The sequence below is a fragment of the Ranitomeya imitator genome, chromosome 2, assembly GCF_032444005.1.
Source record: "Ranitomeya imitator isolate aRanImi1 chromosome 2, aRanImi1.pri, whole genome shotgun sequence".
NCBI classification, from domain to species: Eukaryota; Metazoa; Chordata; class Amphibia; order Anura; family Dendrobatidae; genus Ranitomeya; species Ranitomeya imitator.
The window spans coordinates 50,691,197-50,704,315 of record NC_091283.1 but is presented as its reverse complement, the minus strand read 5'-3'; the positions used below and the strand labels follow the sequence as shown (position 1 = coordinate 50,704,315).

The 13,119-nt window shown below is 44.3% G+C and overlaps 1 protein-coding gene across 1 annotated transcript in view; it reads left to right on the top strand.

Moving 5' to 3' along the window:
* Positions 1–6,687: 6,687 nt before the first annotated feature.
* LOC138661789 (cytochrome P450 2G1-like) overlaps positions 6,688–13,119 on the top strand; it is a 30,153-nt gene continuing 23,721 nt past the window's right edge. Inside the window, exons 1-2 of the mRNA XM_069746707.1 lie at positions 6,688–6,970; positions 9,519–9,681. Of these exons, the coding sequence (XP_069602808.1) occupies positions 6,779–6,970; positions 9,519–9,681 (355 nt within the window). The 5' untranslated portion in view covers positions 6,688–6,778. The remainder of the gene's footprint in view (positions 6,971–9,518; positions 9,682–13,119) is intronic.

Sequence of the window (13,119 nt, the reverse complement as noted above, 5' to 3'; positions counted from 1 at the left end):
CTAGGCAGAACTGTCCCACTATTGCTGTTCCCTGTGGACCCTGCATCCAACACATTAACCCAGTGCGCCATGATGGAAACGTAATGTCTCTGGCCATGCCTACTGGTCCATGCATCTGTTGTGTGGTGCACCTTTCTACTGACTGATTGCTTCAGTGCATGGACAATGCGGTCTTTGACATGCTGGTGGAGGGCTGGGATGGCATTTCTCGCAAGAAGTGTCAACTGGGTAGGTCATAGCGTGGTACTGCGTATGCCATTAGGGCTTTGAAAGCTTCGCTTTCAACCAACCGGTAGGGCATCATCTCTAACGAGATTAGTCTAGCAATGTGGGCGTTCAAACCCTGTGTACGCGGATGACAGCATGAGTACTTTCTTTTCCTAATGAGAGTCTCTTGTAGGGTGAGCTGGACTGAAGAGCTGCATATGGTGGAACTAGCGGGGGTGGTGGTGGACATGGCAGATTGAGAGAGGGTTGGTGATGGTATTCTTGATGTTGGCCTACCAACAGTGCTTCCTACCAAGAACCTTGTGATTCCCTGACTGCTTTGGCCTTGCGACAATACCACCACATTTGCTGCTGGTGTTGTCCTAACCAGTGGGCTTACTGTGAGGGAAGCAATGTAGCATTGCTGACTACCTTCATTCTGAGCAGGTGCACCATTGGTACTGGACGTTTGGTAGTTAGTCCAGGCTTCCAAGTGCATGCTGGTTAAATGTCTATGCATGCACGTTGTGTTTAAATTTAGGAGATTCTTCCCTCTGCTAAAGGTCTTTGAGCACTTCTTACAGTTAACTTTGCACTGATCATTCGGATCTTGGATAAAAAATGCCACACTACACTCTTCCTACTATGGATTACCTTTACAGGCATTGCACGCTGTGCTACTTTCACCAGATGGCCACTTTGTCCTAAAACTGTTTTTGGATTTGACAAACATTTTTGGCCAGATACTGGCCTGCCAGATGAAAGCTGTTGCGATGTAGATGGCTGCTGCGGATCATCCTCCTCCGCTTCTGAGCTATGGGCAGCGGCGCCCTCTTCCCCCAATGGCTGCCAATCTGGGTCAACAACTGGGTCATCTATCACCTCCTCTTCAATTTCATGTGCACCTTTCTCTGTGTCACCATGTAAGGTGCTATAGCGTTCGTGACGGGGCACCATAGTCTCATCAAGGTAAGATTCTGGCTCAGTACACTGCGAGGGCAATGTAGTGATCTGAGTCAATGGAACAGCATAATATTCTAGCTGTGGCTGTGCATCTGTGCACTCCATGTCCAATTCATCTTGTAATGGGCTTTTAACAATTTCCCTCTCTAACCCAGGCACGGTATGTGTAAAGAGCTTTATGGAGTAAACTGTAGTTTCGCCTGCCGCATCCTTCACTTTTGGTTTGGGTGAAGGACACAAGGAAGCAACTTGTTACTAACCGGGAGCATCCACTGACGACTCGCTGCTTTTAGATTTCGAACCTTCTGAAGAGGAGGCAAAAGAGCTAGAGGCTGAGTCAGCAAGGAAAGCCAAAACTTTTTCCTGCTGCTCCGGCTTTAAAACCTGTTTTCCTACTCCCAGATAAGGGAGCCTTCGAGGCCTTGTGTAGCCACATGATGACGCTGGCTCAACACCTCGAGCCTTTGGTGCTATTTTGCTTTTCCCACTACCACCAGATGCTCCACCACCACCAACACAACCATCAGTACCAGCTGGCAACGCACGCCCACGGCCTCTTCCACCAGACTTCCTCAGTTTTGGAAAAATCTAACCAAAATAACAACTGTTATATGGTACTGTGAAACAAGGTAGAAGGTGTATATAAACTTGTGTAGAATTTAAATCTCCATTTTTTGGGGGGGAGACTGCAACAAAACTCAGGCCCAGTGTATTACACTACACAATGTAAGTGGCAGAACGTGGCTGGAAGATGTACGACAAACTAACAGAACTGTGGCGTAGATCCACTTAGTGCCAATTTAAATCTCCCTTTTATTTGGGGGAGACTGCAACAAAACTCAGGCCCAGTGTATTACACTACACAATGTAAGTGGCAGAATGTGGCTGGAAGATATATGAAAAAATACAAGGGCTGTAGTACAATTTCAATCTCCCTACAATGATCTCAGGACAAGTATGGCAGCAATAAAAAGGACTGCTGCACACAAAAGTGTGGACAAAGAAGAGAACTGTGCAGAAAGGAGCAAGAGGATTTTTGCTTAAAAAAAAAGCAGTTGGTTTGCACAGCGGCGTACAAACAGCAATGCAGCTATAAGGGAGCCTTATAGGGCAGTCTAATAAGCTACAGAGCTGATGCACAAAAAATAAACTCCACTGTTCCTGCAAAGAAAAGGTGGTGTTGGACAGTGGAAATCGCTACAGCACAAGCAGTTTCGGGGTTAATCTTCCCTCCCTAACTATATCCCTTCTTCTGATGAAGCTGCAGCAACCTCTCCCTATGCTCAGATCGGCAGAAGTAAGATGGCGGTCGGCGGGAACGCCCCTTTGTAGCCCCTGTGACGCCGCAGAGAGCAAGCCAATCACTGTAATGCCCTTCTCTAAGATGGTGGGGACTGAGACCTATGTCATCACGCTGCCCACACTCTGCGTCCACCTTCATTGGATGAGAAATGGCGCTGAAAGCGTCATACGAAACGCGACTTTGGCATGGAGATCGCCGACCTCATGGCTGATCCCACACTAGGATCAGGTCAGGTTTCATGAAACCAGACTTTGCCGAAAGTCGGCGATTTCTGAATTTGTCCGATCCGTTTCGCTCAACCCGACTCAGCACCTTTCGTAATTATATATTTTAATATATATAATTTTCTTTTGGTAAGATATCTTGTGAATCAAATTCAAAGTAAAGGTAAAGTCGCTAATATTTACACAGATTTGAATTGTGCATGGGGAATATCCCATGATTATTGCCTTATCTGGAGAAGCAGAACGTTTCTTACATCAGCCGGTAAGCCCATTAAAAATGCAGAGCTGGTGAAACAATTAGTGGAGGCATTGATGTCACCAGTCCAGGTTGGCATCGTCAAGGTAAAAGCACACACGATCGGTGACTCTGTGGTGGTAGAGGGCAACAGAAGGGCGGACGAGGCTGCTAAAGTAGCAGCAAGGCGGCCTAGGGAGCAGTGGACGGTGGTGGGGAGTCAGCGTAATCCAGCCACACTGAGCCTAGATGTCCTGAAATCCCTCCAGCTGCCCAAAAAGAGAAGGAACACTGTGGGAGAATGGGAGCTGAGCTGAACTCAGGAGTATGGGAGAATAAGGATAAATTGTATATACCAAGGTCCCTGTTCCTAATTATGGCGCAAGCAACACATGGCCCCACTCACACCTCAAAATGTCACATAAGTCCATGGTAGATGCCTTCTGGATCGCTCCTGGTTTCAGTTACGCAGCCGCAAAGCTCGTACAGTCATGCCTCATCTGTGCACAGCACAACCCAGGTAAAACAGTAAAAATCCCTAAGAAAGCGACACTCAGGCCTCTCTACCCGTTTCAGAGACTGCAGACTGGCTACATATAGCTACCCAAGGTAGGAGTGTGTGAAAAATATCCTAGTATGTGTAGATCTCTTCTCTGGTTGGCTGGAAGCCTATCTGGTAAAATGTGCAAATACTAAAGCGACTGCAGACAAACTGATGAAAGAACTGATCTGCAGGTATGGTGGCCCAGAAACCATAGAGAGCGATAGGGGCACACACTTCACGGGAGAAATAATGAGGGAAGTCATGCAGGCCCTGGGAGTACAGCAAGCATATCATGCACCATATAGACCACAAGGTAGTGGGAAAGTGGAGAGACTAAACGGGACACTTATCTGAAAATTCAAAGGCCATGGCCTTGGTTTGAGTTTATTTTATTGTTTTATTTTAAATGGGGCGAAAGGGGAGTGATTTGAACTTTTATACTTTTTTATATTTTTAAAAATATTTTCTTTTTACTTTTGGCATCCTTCAATAGTCTCCATGGGACACTAAAAGCTGCCATAACCCGATCGGCTCTGCTACATAGAGGCGATGATCAGATCGCCTCTATATAGCAAATTTACTCATTAGCAATGAGCGCTGACCACTGGGTGGCGTTCACAGTAAGCTGGCACTGACAACCATAGAGGTCTCCAGGAGACCTCTGATTGTCATGCCAACACACCGGTGACCTGCAATCATGTGATGGGGTCACCAGTGTGCGTATTTCCAGGGCGATTGCTGGAAGCGCTTGTTAAATGTCAGAGTTTGACAGCATAGTTTAATTGGTTAATAGCCACGGGTGGATCGCGATTCCACCTGCGACTATTGCGGGCACATGTCAGATGTTTAAAACAGTTCACATGTCCTGGGAAAGATGTGGGCTCGCAGCCGGAGCCCACATCAGAGGGAGGGAGTCTGACATCGGCGTACTATAACGCCCGATGTCGGAAAGGGGTTAATTGAAAGAATGACACAGACTCCTTTTTGGAGCTTAATTAAACCATACTAACATCATCATCCAGTCCACAGAAGCCATTGTCTCCTGTATCCGAACTAAAATAATAAACCACAATTTTCCTTACTTGTCTGCAGAAAATGACCTGACTGACATCACCTCAAGCATGAGAAAGTTCTCACATTAGCGGTGCCGTCAGAAAGGTCCTGGGAGTTCACAGCCAATGAACTCAGTTCAACTTACTGACATCAGAATGACTGCCGTGGGGAAATTTGTACCGGCGCTTGCACTGATGTCAGTGAATTGAACTGAGTTAATTGGCTGTGAACTCCCAGGACCTTTCTGATGGTACCATGAGCGTGGGAACCATCTCACGCTTGTGGTGACATCAGTCAGGTCATAGGATAACACCGTGAGACACTGAGCAGTGGTAGCACACACTGCTCATTGTTTCTGCTTGATGGAAGGTTGTATAGTCGCATGATGCAACAATGCAACCTGCCATCTAGATGTGTCAGCGCTAGACATGCTGCTGGCCAAATTGAATATTATCTTTTTGGTGGAAAAGTAAGGAATATTGTGGTTTAATATTTTAGTTTTGTTACAGGAGGCCATAGCTTTTGTGGACTGGGTGATTACATGAGTATGGGTTAATTTAGATTAATTAAAGGAGTCTGTTTCAATCTTTCAATTAAAAGACTTTGTTGTGGCTGTGTGTTTATTTACAATATAACTATAGGATTAGTAATGGATAGGTGTCTCATAAATGCCTCTCCATTACTAACCCATGGGCTTAATGTCACTCACCACACAATACAAAGGTAACATCAAATCCACAAATATGAACTCCACTTGTCACTGTCACAGGGCAAGTGGGAAGAGCCAGTCAAAGCCAGTCAAAGCGCTAGAATTGTCGCATCTAATAGATGCGCCTTTTCTGGGGCGGCAATGGGCTGCTATTTTTAGGCTAGGTGGGGGCAATATCTTCTTTAGCTCGGCTGGTTGTCGAAAATGAGAGTGAGACCACACCATTTCTTTTAAATTATTTACTTAAATATTTAAAATATACAGTGTGTGAACCCCTCTATTCTTGATAACCAGCCTTGGTGAAGCTGACAGCTGAGGGTTGCAGCCGCAGGTCTCAGTTTGGCCTGGCTAGTTATCAAAAATACAGGGGAACCCCAGATCATTGTTTTATATTTATACCGCAGGTGACGGCTGATGTGTACTCCCATAAGTCACCTCCTGCTCTCACTTTTAACAGTTGAATACAACTCTCAACATTGTCACCTCCTAGTGTTGATCGCTGTGCGAGCAAGGGAAAATGGTGTTAGCTGACTTCACTTCAGCATACGTCGCCGGGGAACAGCGCGAACAGTACCGCTGATTCCCAGGTGTCGGCATGTGTCACACTGATGACACACGGATGTTATCCATGTATCATCAGTGTGCACGTGTGTGGGACGTTTTGGTTCCCTGGCTGATCCCGGAAACACTTAAGTCTGAAAGAGCCCTTAGTGAACTCCGTAATTTACCGAACTTTGGCCAACTTTTGCCTATTTTTAGGAAAAATGCTTGAGAATTTGAACACGAATCCAAATGAGGTACATTCATGCTGAATTTGTGATAGGTGACTGTTTTCCGAACAAGTTCACTCATCTATAGTAATCACACCCAGAGCCCCCACTATTGGTATAATGACAACCAAAGCTTCCCCACAGGAATCACACCAAGGGCGCATACTTGCATCTAGGGAATCCCACCTTTCCCTCATTTGGTATTGTTTCATCTTGGGTTCCCTATTTACCATATGCTTTGTTCTTATGTGGCAAAGGGATTTTGTACTCAGGCCACTACAGCTATATCCTGTTACCCCAAAATAGGGACTCACACAGAATTCTTGCACAGCAGGCTTTTGTTATCATGGTGAATGCCTGGTACAATTTCTCCCTGACCTCCGTCTTGTATTGTTCATATTACATTTTTAATGGTAGTATCAAACCTCCATTTATTTAGTTATGGACAATTCCAACCTATTTCTCAGTCAGATTTTCACACACCTATTCTAGAGCTTTTGCAAAAGGTCTTTTAGTCTTTCCCCTCCCAATACTTTTTTAATTTGGGTGCCACGTGAGTTTATTTAGCATAATTTTGTGCATCACGATTTGCATTTTTGTAACTGGGCCTCCATAGACAGGAATGTGACCCTCCCTCTCCTTTTCCTAGCTCTTGTTTTAAGAGTAAGTAGCAGATAAGAAGAGCTGGTTATTGCTGGATTCTGGCCTCTTGGCTCTCATCCATGTACACACAAAAGCTGCAGCTCTGCTAGCTGTGATCTACAGGTCTAATGCTGACAGACATGGAGCAACCGGGATGTGTGACAATTCTGTTCTCTGCTGTCCTAGGTCTTATAATATTTTATTTGCTATGGAACCGTCTCTATAAGAGGCACAGACTTCCCCCAGGTCCAACTCCTCTTCCACTTATTGGAAATTTGATGGAAGTCAGAAATGGACAGATGGCGAAAACACTAATGGAGGTAGGTGTTTAACAAAGATCCACAGTCTCCTTAATGACTGCAATACACTTACCTCCTGGGTGTTGTTACTTCGCACTAGCGGAGCTAATAGTGATGCTGCACGACACATGCACAATTACATAGCTACATAGTCGCATAGGTTGAAAACAGATCTAGGCCCATCAAGTTCAACCTTTTTCCACAATTTGTTCAATTTGCACATGATCAGATCACCTAGTCCGTTTGTGTACCCGGCTTATCAGCAAGTCTATCAGCAAGCATTTGTCAGCCAATGAGGTGGTTAAGTCATGTGACCAGATCACTGAGAATTGTATTGAATCTCTCCGGTTCATATAATTGGTCTTTAGTTTGAGCTACCTGCTTCTGGGTTGTGATAGCTTGTATTGATTATTACTTGGTTCTGATCCAATTTTTTACCTAAATTTGCCCCTGGATTCTGCTGTTTAGTCATTACTGACTTCTAGATTGTTTGTCTACTCTCTGGCTAGCTGTTTTGGGACTACTATTGGCTAGCTACTATCCTTCTTTCTGACATGTTCTGCTTTGATGTTCACTAGTGATGAGCGAGTATGCTCGTTACTCGAGTTTCTCTGAGCATGCTCGGGTGGTCTCCGAGTATTTAGTTGTGCTCGGAGATTTAGTTTACGTCGACGCAGCTGCATGATTTAAGGCTGCTAGCCAGCATAAGTACATGTGGGGTTTGCCTGTTTGTTATGGAATCCCCACATGTGTTCAAGCTGTGTAGCAGCCGCAAATCATGCAGCTGCAGCGACGAAAACTAAATCTCCGAGCATAACTAAATACTCGGAGACCACCGGAGCATGCTCAGAAAACTCGAGTAACAAGCGTACTCGCTCATCACTAATGTTCACCTTTCCGACTGAGCATTCTCAAACCGATACTCTGCATAGGGGAACCCTCTGACAGAAACTTTATTAGTGTTGCTCTGAGCCTCACTATTTTTATATCATTATATAAAGGATATTTTGTAGCATTTCCTGGAAGGTGCTGTTCATAAAGACTCTCTTCATATGCATATTTTACACAGGCAGCGCTTACACAGAAAATGCGTTCATATGACCGTATCCTTAGGCTACTTTCACACTAGCGTTGTACGACGCATGACGCAATGCGTCGTTGCGACGTACCGACGCATGCTGTGAAAGCGCTGCACAACAGGGGCAGCGGATGCAGTTTTTCAACGTATCCGCTGCCCCATTGTGAGCTCCAGGGAGGAGGGGGCGGAGTTCCGGCCGCGCATGCGCGGTCGAAAATGGCGGACACGACGCACAAAAAAACATTGCAAGCAATGTTTTTTTGTTCCGACGGTCCACCACAACACGACGCAACCGTCGCACGACGGTTGCGGCGTGTGGCAATGCGTTGCAATGCGTCGCTAATGTTAGTCTATGGGGACTATAGAAAACAATGCATTGCGACGTGCGTCGTACGACGCCAGTGTGAAAGTATCCTTAGGGCTTGTTCACATGTGCCTTTTATATGGATGAATGCTATCCGAGCAAAAATCGGGCTCAATAGTACTCTTCAGATGACAGTTTTTCACAGAATGCAATATTCCCTTCCAAGTCTCAGATGAAGCTCATCCATTCAAGTCTACGGGTGTGTAAAAAAAGGAATTGGATCCCATATCGATCATCTGTATCACATCTGATTTTTTCGGATATGTTGTAATTAAAAACATACAAAACAGCATTAGATCATGTATATTTTAAACTGTGGATTTATAAAATCAGATGCCACACGGATGTCACTAGGATGTAAAAAAATGGACACACGGATGGCACATGGATGACACTATAGATCAAAATTCTCAATGTCTTCCAGACGAAACTTGGACAATTTTCAAACTGATTTCTACCCTTGGACTAAAAATTTTTAGAAATTAGTCTGGAATCTCCAATATTAACACTTGGGAGTGGGAGATTATGTTCCCACAGAGGAGAGACATACCGCCAAAAAGGTGCGGATGTACTGCAAAAATAAATAGTCAAAAACGCACATGCTGATTTATCTGCAGAAGAGTTCTGTATCGTGGTAGTATTATTTAGTCACCGCATGACGATATTATTCAGCTGTTCAATAGTTTATATAGTGGTTCCTTTCAATCGACAGCTTGCTTCCAAAGCAAAAAAAAAAAAGAAAATCTGTTCTTCTCCACCTTACCAGGACAACTTTCCAGTAACAAAAAAAATCCTTCCCACAGTTAACATTATTGTTAGTGTTAATGTGTCATGCATTATTTATTAAAAGTATAGCGGTAGTATTCAGTAACAATATTACGCTATTATTTAGAAGTAGTGCCTGCATGATAGCATTTTCTTCTATGTACATGGCAGTATTATTTATACAATGTATGCAAGTATTAATCTTATACCTAAATGGGTTTTCATTTTGAATCTCATTATATAATTCAATATATTGCACATTGCTTGAATCCTTTTCCTTTCCAGGGTGACCTCAGCATATCATTGTATACAGTCACATGCTGACATCCTATCTTCTCTCATGTCGTTACTGTTCTCTGCAGCTGGGTAAGAAGTACGGCTCTGTATACACCTTCTACTTTGGGCCTCGCCCTGTGGTTGTTTTCTGTGGCTATGAAGCTGTAAAAGAGGCTTTGGTGGATCATGGAGAAGACTTTATAGGTCGTGGAAAACAACCGTCCGTGGATAGAGTCTTTAATGGATATGGTAAAAAGTTACTTGAAATAAATATATTTATGTAACGTGAAATGAAACATTTTAATAGGTTGCATTCACAAATTTATGTAGTGGTTTGACACAAAAACTGATTTACAGTCGCATTGAATTAACACATGTGGAATTATATACTTAACAAAAAAGTGTGAAACAACTGAAATAATGTCTTATATTCTAGGTTCTTCAAAGTAGCCACCCTTTGCTTTGATGACTGCTTTGCACACTCTTGGCATTCTCTTGATGAGCTTCAAGAGGTAGTCACCGGGAACGGTCTTCCAACAGTCTTGAAGGAGTTCCCAGAGATGCTTAGCATTTGTTGGCCCTTTTGCCTTCACTCTGCGGTCCAGCTCACCCCAAACCATCTCGATTGGGTTCAGGTCTGGTGACTGTGGAGGCCAGGTCATCTGGTGTAGCACCCCATCACTCTCCTTCTTGGTCAAATAGCCCTTACACAGCCTGGAGGTGTGTTTGGGGTCATTGTCCTGTTGAAAAATAAATGATAGTCCAACTAAACACAAACCGGATTGAATAGCATGCCGCTGCAAGATGCTGTGGTAGCCATGCTGGTTCAGTATGCCTTCAATTTTGAAAAAATCCCCAACAATGTCACCAGAAAAGCACCCCCACACCATCATACCTTCTCCTTTATGCTTCACAGTGGGAACCAGGCATGTAGAGTCCATCCGTTCACCTTCTCTATGTCGCACAAAGACACAGTGGTTGGAACCAAAGATCTCAAATTTGGACTCATCAGACCAAAGCACAGATTTCCACTGGTCTAATGTCCATTCCTTGTGTTCTTTAGCCCAAACAAGTCTCTTCTGCTTGTTGCGTGTCCTTAGCAGTGGTTTCCTAGCAGCTATTTTCCCATGAAGGCCTGCTGCACAAAGTCTGCTCTTAACAGTTGTTGTAGAGATGTGTCTGCTGCTAGAACTCTGTGTGGCATTGACCTCGTCTCTAATCTGAGCTTCTGTTAACCTGCGATTTCTGAGGCTGGTGACTCAGATAAACTTATCCTCAGAAGCAGAGGTGACTCTTGGTCTTCCTTTCCTGGGGCGGTCCTCATGTGAGCCAATTTCTTTGTAGTGCTTGATGGTTTTTGCCACTGCACTTGGGGACACTTTCAAAGTTTTCCCAATTTTTCGGACTGACTGACCTTCATTTCTTAAAGTAATGATGGCCACTCGTTTTTCTTTGCTTAGCTGCTTTTTTCTCGCCATAATACAAATTCTAACAATCTATTCAGTAGGACTATCAGCTGTGTATCCACCAGACTTCTGCACAACACAACTGATAGTCTCCACACCATTTATAAGGCAAGAAATCCCACTTATTAAACCTGACAGGGCACACCTGTGAAAGGAAAATCATTCCCGGTGACTACCTCTTGAAGCTCATCAAGAGAATGCCAAGAGTGTGCAAAGCAGTCATCAAAGCAAAATGTGGCTACTTTGAAGAATCTAGAATATAAGACATAATTTCAGTTGTTTCACACTTTTTGTTAAGTATATAATTCCACATGTGTTAATTCATAGTTTTGATGCCTTCAGTGTGAATGTACAATTTTCATAGTCATGAAAATACAGAAAAATCTTTAAATGAGAAGGTGTGTCCAAACTTTTTATCTGTACTGTATATATCTACTATATAATTGTCTAAGGGTCACTTCCATCTGTCTGTCTGTCCTTCTGTCTGGAATGGTTATTCGTTCGCTGATTGGTCTTGTCAGCTGCCTGTCATGGCTGCCGCGACCAATCAGCGACACGCACAGTCCAGAAGAAAATGGCCGCTCCTTACTCCCCGCACTGACTGCCTGGCGCCTGCATACACCCCTCCGCTCACCGCTCTCACAGGGTTAATGCCGGCGGTAACAGACCGTGTTATGCCGCGGGTAACACACTCCTTTACCGCGGCTATTAACCCTGTGTGACCAAGTTTTTTAGTATTGACGCGGCCTATGCAGCGCCAATAGTAGAAACATCTAATGTTAAAAATAATTAAAAAAAATAAAACGATTATATACTCACCTACACCGCCTTTACCACTCCTCGCGATGCAACTGCCACATTCCGTTGGCACAGATGGTCTGGCAGAAGGACCTGCCGTGACGTCACGGTCATGTGTCCGCGACATCATCACAGGCCCTGCACGCCTGCGCGAGCAGGACCTGCCGTGACGTCATGGTCAGGTTACCGTGACATCATCACAGGCATTGCGTGCCTGGGCGAGCAGGACCTGCCATAACATCACGGTCATGTTACCGCGACGTCATCACAGGCCATGCACGCCTGCGCGAGTAGGCTGGGACTGGAAGCTGCCGCCTGTACCTCGCACAGACGACAGAACTACAAGAATGGTGAGTATGTTAGAACTACAAGGGGCCCTCGGATCGGAAAGTGAGTATGTTTATTTTTTATTTTTTAACCTGTAACATACGTGGCTGGCAATAAACTATGTAGCTGGGCAATATACTACGTGGCTCTGTGCTGTATACTACATCGCTGTGCAATATACTGCATGGCTCTGTGCTGTATGCTACGTCACTGGGCAATATACTACATGGCTGGGCAATATACTACATGGCTGGGCAATATACTACGTCGCTGGGCAATATACTACATGGCTGGGCAATATACTACGTCTCTGGGCAATATACTATGTGGCTGGGCAATATACTACGTGGCTGGGCAATATACTACGTCGCTGGGCAATATACTACATGGCTGGACAATATACTATGTAGCTGGGCAATATACTACATGGCTGGGCAATATACTATGTCGCTGGGCAATATACTACATGGCTGGGCAATATACTACGTTACTGGGCAATATACTACGTGGCTGGGCAATATACTACGTGACTGGGCAATACACTACGTGGCTGGCCAATATACTATGTGGCTGGGTAATATACTACGTGGCTGGCCAATATACTACATGGCTCGCCAATATACTACGTGGCTGGGCAATATACTACGTGGCTGGGCAATATACTATGTGGCTGGGTAATAAACTACATCACTGGGTAATATACTACGTGGCTCTGTGCTACATACTACATCACTGGGCAATATACTACGTAATATACTACGTGTCTGACCAATATACTATGTGCACTGTGCAATATACTACGTGGACATGCATATTCTAGAATACCCGATGCGTTAGAATCGGGCCACCATCTAGTATATATATACATATATATATATATATGTATATATATATATGTACGTATATATATACATCAAAATATGTGTGCGTATATATATATATATATATATATATATATATATATATATATATATATATATAAAGCCCGCCAGGGCCGTGGGGTACTCGGCACCGAGTCCAGTACTTAAAGGGATGTGTCATGGTGGTGGTGACCCGATCCTTGGCCCTGAACGCCCATGTTAAAGGATTTGTCTTT